The 19174-nt window shown below is 31.4% G+C and overlaps 1 protein-coding gene across 1 annotated transcript in view; it reads left to right on the top strand.

Moving 5' to 3' along the window:
• The first annotated feature begins 4012 nt into the window (after window positions 1-4012).
• LOC119835646 (epidermal growth factor receptor) overlaps window positions 4013-19174 on the top strand; it is a 61912-nt gene continuing 46750 nt past the window's right edge. Inside the window, exon 1 of the mRNA XM_038360599.1 lies at window positions 4013-4225. Within this exon, the coding sequence (XP_038216527.1) occupies window positions 4159-4225 (67 nt within the window). The 5' untranslated portion in view covers window positions 4013-4158. The remainder of the gene's footprint in view (window positions 4226-19174) is intronic.

The raw sequence follows: 19174 nt of genomic DNA, 5'->3' as shown, positions 1-19174 counted from the left end.
GCTCGATCTACAATATGTGTATTGTTTAATCAATAATCGTAACATATTAGACTTATACATTCCATAGTAAAATCAGTATTATATTGATAATATTGAATTAGGTTAGGTAAATAATAAATATAATATTATTTAGATTAAATTCCTAGTTATGACTTCACACTCCATTTTTTATTCAACTACTTAATTTTAAAGCGCTTTCGAATCCTCAAAATCACTGATAACATTACTACTGAACCGATTGCAAGGCAATTTGGTACGTAGACAGCTAGACAACTGGAATAACATATAGGTAAGTTTTTATCCCGATATTCCTACGGGATACGGACTTACGCGGGTGAAACCGCGGGGCGCTGCCAGTTTTTGCATACACAAATTTTATGAACCTACATTCTGTTAAACTGATTTTATATTATATTATTTTTATGTGAAAATATTGAATTGGAATCATGAGATTGTGTTATTCATCACTCCCTGACGGAGATTATTCTATTGTATTATATTATTATAGCTACAAGATTTTGCCCCGGCTTCCCCTGTGGTACTTATATGCCCATGTAATTTGTGAAGTTGCAGCTTTCTAATGGTGAAAGAATTTTTTGATATCGGTCTAGTAGGTTTTGCGTGAAAATGTAATAAACTTATAAAAATACAAAAGTTTAATGTTAGTATAGATTAACTTGTAACAAATTCTCGAAAGTGATATATGGTATACCTAGTGGTTACGTCGCTTATTTCTAATTTAAAACTTTCCACTTTTTTGTGTTAAAATTGAGCTTTTTTGTATGCTAAATAATAATATCATACTAGCTCATCATTCTTGTTTTCTGTGAAGGTAGCCTATGTTATTCGGTATAATTTTTTTTTTTAACTTTCTAATTTTAAATATACATATTTCTTAAATCTATCAATTAGTATTTTTGGTTAAATCGTTACTAAAAAAACAAATTATCCTCTCGTTTTAAATATATATACGAAGAATCTTTGCCATATATTAATAAAAAAACTGTTTTGATGCACTATTTCCTTCGGTGTTTTTACTAATTGTAATAAACTATTCGTGCCCCGTGATTTCATCCACGTGTACATGACACATATGATGTTATATAGCTTCATCAGTAAATGGACTGTTCAACATATAAATAATTGTTCAATTCGAACCCGTAGTACATAAGATTAGCGCGTTCAAACAAACAAACTCTGCAGCTTTATATTACTAGTAATATTAAGTATCTTTCTCGGTACTACTATTATGAAAGTTTATGCTTGTTAGTATATTTTCATGAATATAGAGTGAAGGGTTGAAGTGATTTTTTTAATGTGGATGATTAGAGACGAGAAAAAACTACTAGAGGATGGAGATTAGGGGAAGGGCTGATTCGCGATAACGTGAAGCAAAGAGTAATATAATAATATGGACGTGAAGTGTACGCAAGCAAAGTGACGAGTGTGATTCTACTGACATTACCACAGATAATATAATAACATAGATAATATATTACTGTGCTATAATACTATACCGACTGACATTAACAATCGGTTATATTTATGACTGTGTGATTAATGTGAACTGCATTTCTTGCAGTTTCTTAGTATTGCGTTGATAAATTATATCTATCGATACAAGGAAATTCCATGTTTTAATTAATTGAGTCAACACATATTGGTCAAATAAATAATATAGTCATAGAACCAAATCTTTATCATTAATATTATATTCCAAAGACCTTTTGAAGATTTTGACCTTGCGGTCGAATAAGTTTTTTGAAGGGAATTTATATATATATTTCAAATATCTGTTTTGTCTGGTTGACTGGTAATTTCCGTGCGTAATATCAGGACTCAAATCATAAAATCAAGCATGGTATTTTCGTCAATGACTCTACGATAATAAGCTATGCAAAAATTGGCTTAGCACAAATAGTTCAATTGTTTGTTTTTAATTAACGTATTTTCTTCGGTTGCGCTGACTGTAAGCCACATCAAAAGAAGTTAATGAGTCTGACATTGCTATACCACCCCTCTCTTTTTCAATCGACTATCGGAAAATATTATAAGTTTTATGGAACCTTTTTTCTATAATTTTTCGACTCGTTTGATTAACGCCCACGCGATTGGGCAACTTACTTTTCCTTTTAATGTATTAATAAGTCATGCTAGCTAATATTGTTGTGAAGAGACAGATGCAGACTTGATTATTATATTATTATATCAGAATCTCAACTCCACCACACCTCCCAAAGGCCGTTTTCCTGCGGGAACAACTTTGATGTTTTCCTTTTGTTGTCTTCATTTGCTTCTCGCTGATAAATTATTTTTTCATGATGCCACCTCTTCCATATATCTTGAAATACTTTTTTGTCTGATATGCAATCTTGTTAGTAGTTTTCTTTCTGTTTCATATGCCTATTGATAATATATTCATTATTGCTGGCGAGAAAATGTGAGGGTGGCAAATAATCTAGCTCTTCTGAGTCTTTTGTTAGTGCACAAGGTGGCTTTGAATAAAGGAAGCCTTCTGCTGAGCAAGTATCATACTATTCCTTATGAGTTAATCGTTCGCTCGCCAATCCACTCTCTGAAGGTAGAAGTATTTTGAGATAGGCCAATAATTTACCACGTTACATAACGGCTACCTCTGATTGTAATTGAGCTTTAAATATTTTGAGTATTTACTCGTATCCTTGCTTTTATATATTATTTTCTCCTACAAAATCAGTTCCATTATCACAGTATATGTGATCGGCCTTAATACGGGGAGCTGATGTTAAATTAAGGCTAATATAAAACATGCGCTTGGAAGGGCGTTATACCCAGATGTAGAGCTACGCTGGGATGTATGATAAAAGAATTTAGAATTATAAACTGTTACTGTTACCTACCTAGTACATACTATTATATTATTTGTGCTGTTACTGTTATATAATAATTAGGTTATATAACATATATGTTATTGTTAAATGATGCGCGTCGCGATTGTTAGGCTATGTTCCGTGGACTGCTATGTTTTTGGGTAGAATGCCGCCTGCGACACATAGTATTGCTGACTAAGATTTCAGTGGTCATTGCACCGAACACACTTATTATATATAATATCAGTTCCAGGTGTACAGTCTTTGTAGCCTTTAAAGTAAATACCTCAATGTAACGTGTTGTTGTCTTCCAGCGTGTGTATCTGTTCAAAACATCAAAAATAAAATCTATAATGAAAACGAGTTGCATGTGACTGAGAGATAAAATATGGCACCACGTGTCTCAGGCATTCTGTCTTGAAGTCTTTTGTAATCGGCGGGCCAGCATGGCGTGCGAATGAATGTCTCCTTTCATCCCGGCTGAGATGCAAGTGCAGACCCTCCCCGCGCCGCGCCGACCCATCGCCGCCGAAGGCTTACCTGCGCGAACGCCGCGCCGGCTTACGATATAACCTCAAGCTACTGTGTGCCCAAAGATTATGTATCGAAGACGTAGTGGCCTTCTATAGATTTGCATTTTTATTATTTATTATTAAATCCCGTCAACTGTACATGTTTAAGTTGGTTATTAAGATAAAACACTTTTCTTGCTATTGTTAAATAAAAAAAATAATTTCACATTTAAATAGCAAGAACTTTATTACATTGAAGATGAACATGTACATCGCACAGTAATGGCCGCAGAAAAGAGAACATAGACAATCAAACAATAGTTTTTAAAGTTGGATTAAATTGCGTGAATTTATTACAACGTCTTTGTTGATAATAATTGAAATAAATTTTCTATTAGGACCATACGAACCAATTATGACTTTAAGATAAATGTATGAAGACAACTATTTAGGATGAATAATAATTTTCGTTTATGGTATCAATAATATACCAAACGTACGTTTGGTATAATAGGACTGTATAAAAACTAAGTTTAAAAATATATTAAATCAACCTGAAAATAAAAGCTTCGAATCATGAAAACTGTATAGAGGCAGGTCTGTCAAATGTCATAATCTTTGAAAAAGCGACGCTGTGCGTACGCGCTGAGACTCCATAGAGTTTTGAACGTCACACAAGTTGCGCTTGCGAACGAAACTGACGCGTGTTGCGGTGTCAAGTGATTTGGACTTATGTGGTGTTTGTAAAACTGTGCGCCTTGCTAGCATGTGCCCCTGCTAAGTGCGCCTCCGTGATCATGTTCAGAGTAACCTTCTTGGTGCTGCTAGCGGCACTCAGCTGCAAAGCCGAATTTCAGGAGAGAGGTGAGTGGGTTAAGTTCAGGTGTTCGCGCCACATCAAAAGCCTCGTGCTTCTATTTTGTTTACATGCCGCTGTATAAAGCCTTACTTTCTATCTCATGTCGAACAAAAGGAGCTCTCCTTTTGTTAAACTTACTAACTTACATTCTTTCCAACAGACTAACGGATTTCTATATGTTTCAAAGCTTTCAATCTTCTGTAAGAGAATACAAATCACATTTTCCTATAAAACATACATTGGAATCAAAGTCGTTAAATGCTTATTTTGACCATGTACAGTACAATGTTCAAATCAGTATAAAATATGAACATTTTCAACAGACGAAGATTGAACCAATAAAAACTTATTATTTTGTTGTTCTATTGTTTTAGTTACAAAAAGTTAAACATGAAACGAAGAATATATATGAGATATAATTTCAGTAACACTTGAAGAACTTAATATTTGTAAAATTCGTCATAATTTATACCAAGGCAGTGAGGTAGCTGTAATTATGTTACCGAATGACACGTAATCCAGGCAATTATTTTATTGTTAATTAGTAAACTCATAACGCGATGAAGCTCTAACGAATACAAGGCAACCATTGTTTTTTGTAACATAATTCGAACCAGAATGTTCTTGTAAATTTTGTTAATAAATTATGAATGTACTACAATACTAATATTATACATACCTATTTGCATTTTTTATATTTGTGCGTCGTTTTTAAGACCATTTAAATATTTTACACCGTTACGATGATAAATCGTAGTAACAATTTACCGACTTCAATCTAAGATTGTTATTAGACATTACAATACAAGGCAAGGACAGGCCTGTTTAAATAAGTTGCCATGCTGAAAATGAGTAACTGTATACAATGAAACTGCATTACCTATATTTATAGTTTGTGATTGTTTTTTTTTGATTTTACTGTTTCATATCTAAGCAAACACGATTAAAATATTATGTTAGTAGGTATCATAATTTGGCAATATTCAGAACCTATAAAACTACATTTTTTACGTAATATGCACGTTGTACAATTAATATATTCTAAGCTTCATCAAACATTGCGACATTTTTCATAAAATAGAAAATTATTGTAAGTATAATTGCAATTTGCATTGCACAAAACATAATACTGATCACATGATGAGTGGATTCTGCTTATTTTCAACCTAATTTACTGAAAATTTGTCCATTCAAGCATTGGTTATTTTGATTACGTTGTTTCAAGATGTATGATATGTGTGTTTACTGCCTAAGCATTTTGGTATTTACACGTGTAAATAATTTAGCAAAAAAGTTGCAATAGTCCGTTTTTAAAATAAGCCGAATCAAATGTACATATAACAATTTGTTAAAAACTTACAAAAAATTGCAAGAGGAATCATTGGCTGTTGCTTTGTTAACCAAGTTGTTAATATCTAAATGAATACAAGAACTAAATAACATTTTTGCAACATTATTTTTATTCAAACAATGTTTTCACTTGTATCTTTTATGATATGTTTCGGCTATTGTTATTTAAGTTTTCTTGTTCACATATTTTCCACTAATTCCTTAATAAGCTCCCTTTGCTTATATCAATGATGAACACATTATTTTGTTGCTATTAATAAATTCTATTGCACGTTGCGGTAAACCGCATCAACTAACAAACAATTCTTTCATTATACAATGTTACAAATACTCATAATATAATTTGTAATGTTTTTGTATTAGGAACTTCATAACAAGACACTCATTTTCAGGAAAAAGTTGTTGAGAGTTCAAAAGTTTTTGAAAATATATTTATTATATAGTCCTAATACCGGATGAATTGTTGGGCAAGTTAATGTTTATTTATAATAAATATGCTTGTTTAAATAAAAAAGTTTATTTAATATAAATTCATTGCAAAACATCAGAATTTAGTATTTTGTAATTATTTTATAGCACACATATTTTGCAATGAATTTCTCAAAATAGAAAACTTGCTGTAATCGTGGTAAGAATACAAGGCTATAAGCCACTTCCATGACGGGGTATAAGATGCAGCCTCTCCAAGGCAAAGCGCTTAGGACCGCCTTAATTGCCCATCGAACGGAAGAGAAATCGAGTAAAACCAGCACTTAAATAAACAAGTCTAGCTTATACCTACTACTCTACGTATCATATATTTGAAAGCTCGCTGTAGGTAAATAAATCTTAAACTTTATTGAGACACTCTCAAGGGATCCCGTGAGATATCAACACGAAATCATCACAATACACGAAAAAATATATTGCCATTAAATATGTCAGAGTCTAGACACTGAACGTAATCTAATCTCTATGACTTCCCATTATAATATGCTTTCCACATGTCAAAAATTGTTTGGTACTTACCCTACTTCCGGCATTACAATAAAACGGAAGCTAACACGAGTACCTACAGGCTACATAAAAAAGACACCCTTAATGTACATCCCTCGTGTCCCGTTTATAAGTATTCGTAGTTTTTGTACGAAGTCGATTCCTAACCTAGCACGGATGCACCGCCCGTTTGTACCACTTGCAGGATATATTGTTTTCAAGTATAACACATCCTGTTATTATTTTGGGACAATTCTTTGTATACTATATACTATATATTCTCACGATTACTTGCAACTGTCACGCACTATGGCCTTATCGTTGTTGCTGACAAAAATTTACACGAAATCTGCTAGACGCGCGTTGAATATAAAATTACTTTATTAATGCAAAACTATTTCAAAGTTTTAGTAGCTTGTACACGAATTTATCTTATTTTATATGTACATGTATGAGTCTCAGACGACAATAGCATACAAATCGAATCGCAAATTCCAATACATTTTTCTTTGTTTTCACATCTTTCGGCGCAATTCTTTGCGATAAACGAACATAGCTCTACGTATTGAAGATTGGTGTTTTTGCTGTTGGCACTTTACAATTCAATACAAAAAGTTTAATTTATAAACGTGATTTTATCGGAAATAGAATTCTTTTGTGAAGTCGTAAGGTTCTTTCTTGCCTAACAAATATTGTAAGTTAAAGCTTTTCGTATTCAGACCCTTCTTGATGATTTCACTAGTCAACAGTTATATGGTACCAGTAATACACGTCATATTTATTAAAGAACACTGAACAATTGTAAAATAATTACTTGATTCAGCGCTGTACAAATTATTTGATGTTGCATTTCATATTAAGTATTTAGGTTTGAAAAATTCGACTTATCTAAGGAGTTTATTTTGAATATACAATGTTTATTGAAATAATGAATACGAGCATATATTAGAGAATCTTTTATATTATACGTACATTAATGCATAATTGTATGTAATAACGTGACAGTAGCAGTAATGGAACAAACAATTTCATAAAATATCAATATTAATGGAAGTAAGAATTGTAACGCCTTGAGATACGTTACAGAAGCTGTATTTAATTTGCTTAATTAGTTTTAATTTGCACAAATTAATTAGTAACTTTGGTCTGATCCGTGGTGAAATAAACACGTTCTCGAAGTTGATTAGAGTTTTTATATAACTAAGCACTCACAAGAATATTGGGAAGATTTTTAATTTTAGCCCCAAATCGTTGTGGTCCTTCGAGCCGATACAATTAATGTATGGTATATATTACTTATTGTTCATTATGTACATAAATTGTATTGAATGTATCAAAACGTACCAAAAAGGGAAATTATACATGACATATGGATGCCAAAGATTTTGTGATAGGGCTTTTAATACTATTGTCGTTAGTTATTCTACGATACTATATTTCACAATGTTCAGTATTCACTACAACAAGATGAGAATGCTTCATTCATATATAATTATTCACTTTAAAATTAATGCATTGGTATGAAACAAGAACAAAAAACCTATAAATCAATAAAATAGTATAGATTATGACTTATTATTAAATAACATGTAACAAATGTAACTGTGGCTACATGCAATGCGAATTTAATTGATGCGAATGTTCATCGTGTATTAGGGTAACTGCGAAAATTTGTTATTTTAGCACAAATAATACTAAATAAATAATACAGATCACCCTGCCATTCGCAATTACCCTACAGCACCTTATTTTTACCTCTTACGATACAAACTCAAACTATTTTGCCGTTTTTAACCTTAGGTCGATTAACTTGAAAGTGGATAAAAAGGCTGATTAAAGCAGATCAACAAATCTACTTTCATAGGCACATAAAATGAACACATTTTAATAGTTTGTACGAATACCTCACTCTATATCAGATACCAAACAAATATAATTCTTATGTACAGTTCAGCATAATAAGAGCTTGGACAATAACTGCGCTCCAAGTAATGTCTGCTTTGTATAAAGATTTTAATCTATTTCTGATGGCCTTGTGTTGCCCGTGAACAATTATATACACAATTAATTAAAACAATTTGAATGTTGAGAAGTATTACCGCTTCATATTATGGTAACTACTAACAAGGTTTAAGTTAATCGTTCTTGTATAGTCCTGTGAAGGTTTATTTACATAGATTGTAAAACATTGAATACAATGTTATTCACGAGTAAGATATGCCTGGGGATATTAAAAATATATATTTAAAGATTTATTGTTATGTTAGGGAAAGAGTTGATTTTCTTGAAACTAGAAGAGTCTTGGTAAATATGTGAAAACTTATTTGTTTTCATCATTCTATTTTTACGTATTTTTCTCTTCCCTACATATATCCTTATTTAATTTTTCTCAGTACAACCGGTTGTCTGGTAGAAACAGCTATGTAGCGTTAAGACCGCCATTTGTTATAAGATGAGCTCGGTTAAGTTTCAATTTGTATTTATATCTAGAGCAATAAAACATAAATAAAAAAACAATGAATAAATATTATATTATGGCGCCACGTTCCTTATCACAATACGTAAATAAATCAAATTTATAACCACACAAATGAATCATTGAAAGGTAAACAAGCCAAGTGTGTACACTTATGAATGTACTCATTCGTATCAGTGAATTATTCACTATTCATTATAAAATTCTGGGAAGTTCATATTTGTGTTTTTATTATTTATCACTACATAGTTTGAAACAAAGTTGCTATCACTGACCGTTCCGATATCCGTACGCTTAAATTTTAAAAACTACGCAACGGATTTTGATGGGGCTTTTATGAAAGATAGACTGATTCAAGGGGGAAATTATGTATAAAAAAACATCTATAAGTCTACTCCAAATATAACGCGTTATTAAAATTATAAATTTTAAGGCATGTTTATTTTTAGTTTTTGTTTTTCTATCACATCGCAAGGAAGCTTTATTATAACAAGATTTTTTGTTTTTTTTTTTTTGTATAAAAGTCACATAGTCTATTTACCATAATTATAAAAATAAACTAAAATTATTATAAGTTTGTAAATAAAACGATATCTCATGTGTATAACAAAAATGGTAAATTAAAAAGGCGTTAGGTATGTTCAATCATAACAAATACCACGTCAATGATAACAGGATACGCACTTTAACCATATCTTATTAAAGCGAATGCAACCAAATAAACATTAAGTCACGGCACCGGGTGTGTTATAGGTGCTTTTTTTATGTAATATTAAAATATTTAGTATATATACATTTTGCAAAACAAAGACTAACTACTGCAACAGACTTTACATACCGGAAGGTACAAAAAAACCATGAAATACACTTTTATACATTTTAAATACTTCAGCCCATAGTTTGTGTTGAATCAATGATTGTATTAGATTCTATACTTCTGTATACTGTTTCCTTTTTTACAAATTTATGAACATAATATGTTCAACGATTTATAAATAATTATTGGAATTTTTGGTATGTCACAGACTGTGGTATTACTCAGCGTAGCTAAAAAAACATTAGAAGCTGAAAAATTGACAACAATAACTTTAAACCTTCCACACAATTAGTATATAATGTATATATGTCATATAATATATCACATTCACATATCGCTTCTATAGAGCATTATTATTTAATCAACATGACTATGAACACACTACCTAAATATTGATATTCTCAAAAACAAATTTTAACAAGATCTGTACTGTATGGAAACTGAATCATCGTTTTATGATTATCTCGATCTATTTATGTGGTAAAAACTACCTACAATTTGTTTTGGTTACGGATGAATTTCGACCACTGGCCAAATATTGCTTGTGCCCTCAATAGATAATGATTAAAAATTGCCGGTATCAGTTTCAATGTTCACAGCAAAAATAATTACGACTTCAGTTAAAAGCGCCCTTGCCGCTTCAGTTTAATTGAATCAATTGAATAATTAGCGATAAAAAGTACAAAAGCAGAGAAGAGACGATGTGTTTAATAAAGTAAATAGTTTCCAATTAGTCCACGAAAACGAAGTGTTTAAGAATATCGATGCAAAACTTACATAATGTTTTATTCTCTTTTTTCACTTTACTACAATTGTACTTATAGCTGTAAGTTTTCTTCTAATTAATTAAATAAATAATGAAAATGTAACAAAAACGTCCTCGTGGTCGTCGACTTTTAACACGCGGATATGCCGGTTTCCATACGATGTTTTCCACATGTGCAGATTAATTGAAAATCGCTCGCCTGGTCTCGAACCCCGACTTGTCGACTTTGAATCCGAGGTCCTCACCATTGAGCCACACAGAAGCACCTAATGTATATAATTTGCCTTTCTTATAAGAATATATATCGGAAAAACGTATAATGAAGTTTGCGGTGAAGACATGTTGTTTTGTGCGAAAACATATGCCTGTTAAATGTCCAATTTCAGGGGTAACAAAGAAGGAACAAAGTGCGCAAAACTCTGCATGTTTCGTTTAAATGGTTTTTGGAACCATCAAAAAGGTGTGTATGAGGTTATGATTTACCATCTGCAATTCTCAAAACGTTAAACCACAAATATCTCTAATGAAAGGGTACACACGCAATATACTACCATAATATAGTAAAGCAGTTACCTTTGTTTATATAAATATGTTTTTTTAGAGGAGTATTTTTTTTTAGAAAGTTGCTATGCTTTAGATTAGTTATAGACTTCTTACCAAGACTTTTTCTGTTTGTATGTGCGTCCATCATGCGTTTAAATCCATTAGGCAATCAACCCAATGGTTGATAAAATTTTATGTGGTGATAGGTCGATATTGGGTTCATTGTGGTCCAAGCGAGCGAAACCACGAGCGGAAAGCTAGTGTGTATTTAAATTATATCAAACAACAACAAAATTTGAGACCGAATGAACTCTGTTATTAAGTTCTTACGTGTTGCCTTATAACCATAGACCATATTATTAGTGAATTAGTTGACTCATCGCACGCGCACCTAAAGAATTAGGAGATGTGAGGCCGAAGGCATACGAAGATCAGCGAGAATTCCCGAAAGCGAGTTAAAAGGGAGCTCGTCAGCCCGTGACGCTTAAATGCAGCCGCGTGGAACGTCTTCTACCTTCAGCCCATGAGCCTTAATATTGCATGAATTGATGGCACCTAACAAACCTTTATCAATCCTAATTAAAATACTTTACATTGACCTCCATTTAAATCGCTTAGACACAATGGTCACAACAAAATGGTTAAAGTGCTGTTTATAACAAAATTGTGCACGATAATTATTTTGCAACAAAGATGAATTTATGCATCTTTATTATTTTGCTTCATCTTGTCCGCATAAAAATTTAACGCGTGTTTATATACGGTTAAGCTTCTATTACGGTAAAAAAATCACATCGTATAGATAAGCACAAAGAACTAGATCAAACTGGACTTCAACGAGTATTTATATAATTACTCAAGTATTTATATATAACATTTTGCATTAAATTTCTAATTTCCTTTCTTTACCTAAGAATATAAACAAACGACACAAGTTTTGCGTGTTGTTGCAATTGGAATGAGGTCAATAATTAAACAACGATAAGGTCGTTACGTTAGCGATGTAAAAGTAGATTTAAAGGAAAGGATAGCGAAGAGGAGTAAATATAAACATTACGACATTTGAACATTAGTATAGTGGATTGCGCTTTGCAAGTCCAAGTTGCCGTTTAATTGAAAGAAATGACATATTCTGAACTATACCAATGTCAATGTGTGCAAACTAATGGAAACAAATGTAATAAACATGTGTAGTCATTATTATAATTACTATCCCCCAGAGCGTAAACATTCATGGCCCGCGTGTGATATTAATATTCTACCGCTAAAACAGTTCTAGTTTTTGACAAATATGTATTTCAATAACAATAACGCACATTCAAATTTTATTATTTCCCATAAGTAGGTTTTGTCTTATTATTTTGTAGAGATTGCGGCTATTTGTATTCATTTAAATGTATTAGTAATCTAATTTTGAAAATTCAGTGAGCAATAAAAACTGCAAAAAATGCCAATCGTCGTATAATTCAATGTCAATGTATTATATCATTATATCGTATCGATATAATAATTTAATAAATCCAATCAGCAAAGGTTCTTAAAAAGTGAGATGTTTTTTAACTATAAATAGGCAATATAACAGTAGTAGACTTGATTGCGAAATCTATTGAAGGCACATTGTATAGGATCTCGAATTGTGTGTCAAATATCTCCACAGCGGTCGCAGTATCAATATCGTCTCGGTTATACGAACATAGTGCATACGACATCAGGTTTCAAAGTATTCATTACCTACGGTACTTTTATTAGTTATTATTGATATATACATAAATATTTATTTTACATTATTGAAAAGAATAAATTATTGTATCTAAAATTGTTGGCATCGATATAAGAGGGTATATATTTGTACATGCTCCGAGCTATATCGCGTATCTTGCATTAAATTCAAACATTTTTCTTGTTGTTATTACGTAGATAGATGATACATCAGATACAAAATGCATGACAATATTTTATTTTAGATATAACATTCAATTCTAATTATTATTAGTACGTGTCTAACAATTATGTCGTATTTTTTAATTTCAATTTAAAATAAAAATACGTTACGTACGTTTAATTTTACGTCTTAGTGTAATGCCACATTTTAAAATTGATACCTTAACTTTATTTTAAAGAGATCTTTCTTCTTTTTTTTTGTGACTCTACCACAGTCTATACAATGCGCAATGTCAAGCTGTTCAATGAGCTAGTAATTCTACTTCATCTAGGTATCACTTGTAATTTATTAATCAATCAATGCATTTGATATTGATAGTGGTGAGTCTGAAATGTATGAAGGATTCTACATATTGATAGAGTCTATTCTATTTCAATATAATACTTTAGTTTTATGAACTACCATCATGATATATAAAAAGTACAAACATTTTCAACCAGAACGAATCTCCTTCGCGAAAGGTCATACGATACTTATTTCACCTACTTCACATGGTACTGTTATTACCTTCATTTTTGTTTAGATTAAGTAGAACCATAGATATCTACCGTTGTCTATTACATGTTTATGATTCAAAATTGACAAGCTAATCTTCTATATTAGAAGAGAATAAAATGATATAAATTTAAAAATAGTTAAGCCTGTGAGGCCATCTCACGGGAAGGCATGCGAGCGTGACATTACAATGGGGCCGCTTGCGATTCGCTGTCTATGAAACTAAACACTCAAATACGTTAATACTTTTAACAGCATTACTCGTTAGTTGTACTCGTATATTGCGCAGTTACCTTTGTGTAAAATGAATTTGCGCACTATTATATATTATGTTTACAATATTTCCTACTTATGCACATTTATTTGGAAAATGAAAGCCAGATTACTGTGTACTAGTACAGTCTGTGCCTTTGTACTGTGGTACTAGGCACTAGCCGTATTTCACGTTGACGTTTGACCTCGATGGTTCTTGTTACTATATAAAAAGATATAAAAATGGTCGCTTTAAAAAGAAAAAACATAGAGCTAGTTTAAAGCTTCTTTTGTATTATCTATAAAAACCTAATAGATACGATCATTAAAATTTAAAGTGAAATATTTTTCTTTTTTATCAGATTTTTCTTGCTTTGTAATATTTTTAAGGCCGAGTATGTAAAGGTTAAAACGGGCCACTCTTACGGTCGGTCTGAAAAGTTGTAGCAATACAGTTGAAATTTTCAGATTTTGATGCATTTCTATAAAAACAAATATTGAAAAATTGATATTATTAAACTGTTACCCATCCAAGTTATGACAACATGGATGGGTAACCATTTGTTTTGTATTCACTCCTTAGTTCAATAGTACCGAATCTTTAGTGTCGCAAGTCCGACTCAAATTTTTTGTGAATGTTCTGATAATGTAAACAAAGATTTAAAATCTTGCTTTTTAATAATATCTATCAATAGTAATCGTAACTAAATGTCATATGATAATAATCATTTATAATTGAGATAACGTAGGAGAGTCATGGCTGTAGAGTGACTCCAATTGAATAGTTGATGATTCAAACATTGACACATACGTTATTGGTGTTTACCATTTAACAAATCTTGATTATATCAGTTATAACCAGTTGAAAATTCATTGGAATTTAAGTACATCTCCTTATGCATACAAAAGCACACTTTTTAATCTATTACATAATTTTATTTAAATATTTTGTTTCATATTTAATTGCAACAAACAAGAGACAAATATTTCATTCACCATTGCAAACATTCCGGTTTTTAACAGGAAATTTTAAGTTATTTTTATTCTTTTCAAAGAAACCATTATCGTTTTATTGAATGGAAACTCGTTTTCACTATCAGTAGTTTGAATTACTTAAAACGGTTAGGTGTATTTAACATTGTTGATTAATTTCAATGCACTGAACATGAACGACATCAATAACATTTTAATGATATAACTCGTTACGTCTGTTTGTTCCATTTAAGTGATGGCGCCAAAGCTTGAACAAAAAAAAGTCCAAATTTTTTTCTGCAAAACCTCCCTAATGCTACATACTTATTACATACTTCTAGAAATTAGCTTAAATGTATGTATAGCTATGTATTTATTCATTTAGTATTGTATTAAAAACTTGTGGTAATTATGTGTTCATGTTTTTCCAATATTTAAATCTTAATGTAAAACAGGTGATACAAATGCATTTTTAAGTTTTTCCATTTACATTCACAGAAATATTTATTAATATTTTAATGATATTAAATACATGAGACACGGAAGACTTAAAATATGTCGTTATTAAAATCATGAAGTACTTAATGAATTCTTATTTAAAAAAATATTATACCAAATTAATAAAAAAAATGGACTGATAATCGTGCTTACAAGATGTGTGCTTATATAAACAGATATTTAATTTTAATAAATGCTAGATATACACAAAGTTACCATTGGTTTATAGTAACATTATATTTCTACTGTAAAAATACGACATACGAATCTGGATTCCATTATAATGGACTACCCCGCGGTTTCACCCGCGTATGTACGTATTCCGTAGGAATATCGGGATAAAAAGTTGCCTATATGTTATTCTAGTTGTCCAGCTGTCTACGTACCAAATTTCATTGCAATCGGTTGAGTACTTTTTGCGTGTAAGAGCAACAAACGCACACACATCCTTACAAACTTCCGCATTTATAATTTTAGTAGGATAGTAGGATTACCAATCTGATGAACAGACGTCACGTGACAATACAGATGGTATGAATATACATATATTCTTAATTAATATTCAGCTCAACATAAATACTCGTATGTTTCTGTATTTTAAAATATGGTTTATAGATAAATAAGATTTTTGTTGTGTAAAATGTTCTTATAATGAAGAAAGAAAGATAGAGATAAAAGTTTCTTTCTTTATTATAAGAACATTTTTTATCTAGGGTTAATACAGAACCTATTTTTTATTCCACTTGCATTATTTTTTTCTTTTATATCCGACTAATGACCCTTATTTGGTCGGAATGGATAAAAAACGTAGTCCGTACAATAAATTAACTATATTCACGATGCCAACATCTTATGTTAACAAAAAATGAATTAAGCACTTGTTCATGTAACCTGTTTTTCTTTTCATGTGTTTCTTTTCTACCTTCTTTTGGACATCAAGAGATAAAAAATTTCTTTACATATTTATAGTCAATAGGATCGCCACGTATGAAGAGTATATTGCTATTTGTATCTTCTTTAATTTCTAAGAAACGTTATATAACTTAGAAATTACAGGGACAATTAATATTTATTGTAATATTTATTCACAAATGTTAATAAGAAAAAAAATTAACACACAACCTACGTAAAGCATTTATTTTTCCATTGATCTAAACATTTAATATCCACTTAATTAAATATTGGAATATGCCAAAAAGAATATTTATGTATGTGTAACAATATTGAAAACGGTTCGTTCGGACAGCAGCTGCATAGGGTCAATTGGTACTGACCCTAATATTGTAACCTGAATTATTTAAAAGACACCATCGTACGCGCGTACTTCGAATTGAAAGTGTCTTTTCTAATTGGTTGCAGTAACACAGCTTCATCTTGAATGCTTGATGGAAGCATGCGTGCTTGATAAAGCGACTGTATTATAAAGATAGGAAGTTGTAGTTTTTGCTACATCTTATTCGGGTTTTATTTTCTTTCCCATCATTATAAAATGTGCGACCCGCCCAGATTAACAGATGTGAGATCAAGCCTCAAAACATAGAACATATGCGGGCAACCACGTGTTTCAGACTTTTTGTCAAAATACGAGCTTATCCCGGTTCTTCAAAATCTCTTGAGAATAGATTGTTCACTTTAAACTAGATGTAACATAAGAGATAACAAAGGCACTTGAAAATATTTATACATTATTGTCATAAAATTGTTAACGAATGCATGAGAAAAGTAAATTAAAGAATAGTCATTACAGACTAATCTATGACAGCTTTAGTAGTAAGCAAATTAAAAGCGCTTCACGTTTTTGCTACGTTTCATTCACAGTAAGGTATAATCAAAAACAGGATACAGAATGATAACGGTATCTGTTCAATGCCCGAGCCGCGCCCAACACGTCTCTACATAACTGATGTAATGTCTAATATTTGAGTCTAAATTACATACTAACGAATTTTACTAACGATACATACAAATTATTTGTCACTGAATAATTTACTGTGGGGACAGTTGTTTGACACGATTTCCTTACATATCAATATTATGTTTATTGACATTTACAAGCATAGGTAAGTTATATGTAAATTGTTATAATTGGACTTTTTACTTACCCAGCGCGGGCATTGAAAGTAATTAAATATTTAAGTTTGTTAAATAAATTGACTTATACAAAATGAATAAACATACAAAATATTTGATACGTATTTCGCTTTTTATTTCTTTATGATAAAATTTCGACTAACCTCTTGAGTAAGACGTAGACAATGGAAATATACGAAATAAAACCACTCCATTGAATTTAATTTACCGCTAATTGACTGTATGGATGATACATTAATTAAACTGCCGTATCGAATACTTCATAGCCGTTGTGGTTGTATAGGTTAATGTAAATTTAACCTAAATTGTATACAATTGTTACAGAATGATTGTTTGTTTTTATGGATTGGTGTTTATTTGTGATCCATATTTGATAGAGAAAAAACAAAGGCCATCACAAGATTTCCCGCAAAGCCGAACGGGCGAGCACACATGTGCGAGCGACATGCGCGCTCGCATCCCATTGCGCGTGGGAAACACGTCCGCCATGTTCAATCCACGACCATTTTCAGCGGAGCACTATGTTTTTGCTCAGAAACAGTATATTAATATTGCCTGTAGACAATATATCTTTCCCGTTTTGTGAATCGCAATTTAAAGAATGCGATGTTTAAGGGTACCTCTTACCATTTATGATCTCCCAATCGTGGCTATAGTATATTCAGTGAACAATACAAACGGGTCACGCGCTGAATTCATAAGTCCATTGTATATGTACATATTTTGTTTTCGTTAATTGCATTGCAACTAATTCGGAATCATTATTATCCATATATCCGTATAGATAGCGAATCTTCTATTTTGTCATTGGCATAGTTTGATTTACAAAATGTGATTAATTAACATTATTTGACAATTTTGATAATCATTATACAAAAAGCATGATATTTTTTTTAATTTATAATATAAATTTTTGGGAACTATAGGTACCTATAATCATGAAATGAATGATTTTTTCAAGTATGTCAGCATTTGCATAACCCCAGTATAGGAATGCCGAATTTTAACCACTCACATTTGAATATGAGGCAGATGTATACATAGCTATTTACAAATACATTATCTATGCTATTATTTATAGCGGCCAGCTGAACGGGAATTTATGTGAGAACCTGTTTATATGGGACATACATAAGACATCAGTTGAGCAAGTTGAACTTACCATAATGATTATCGAATTCTTGAAGAAGTATTTATGTCATATATGGATATTGACTACTACATATGTGTTGCATTAAGAAATGACATCCTATGTGTGATCATTCAAACATTTCGTCAACAGTGCACTTTCATTCATATCCTCAGGAAGACATCTTGAATAGAAGCCAATGCACTGTAATCTTGTGAGACTGCGTGTACGCACGCAATTCATTTTGGTCTAAGTGTTTAAATAGGGGCGTTATGTGACGATATAATCGTTTTATAATTTACGAAATTTTTACTTGAGAATTTGTGTGTTATTTATATTCTAGAGCGTAAATCGAAAAACTCAGTGTTCTTCTCTGAGGTTACTAGTTACTATATTTAAATTATATTGTAATGTGTATTACTAAACACAAGATCAAATTGAACCTATCTCCAGTAATAGATCCTAGAGTAAGTTATAAGTAAACCTTATCAATACAAAAAAATACATGTAACATCTTTTGCCCAATTGCGTGTCGTGTTTAATTTAGCATCGAGTGACGATGCGTTTATATACACGATTGTCTGTATAAAGCATTTGGTAAACCCTGCCATTGCAATGTAATTTTACAAAGTCGCAACTGACGGAGAC

This window comes from Zerene cesonia, chromosome Z, assembly GCF_012273895.1.
Source record: "Zerene cesonia ecotype Mississippi chromosome Z, Zerene_cesonia_1.1, whole genome shotgun sequence".
NCBI lineage: Eukaryota > Metazoa > Arthropoda > Insecta > Lepidoptera > Pieridae > Zerene > Zerene cesonia.
This window is presented reverse-complemented; position numbering and strand designations above follow the sequence as displayed.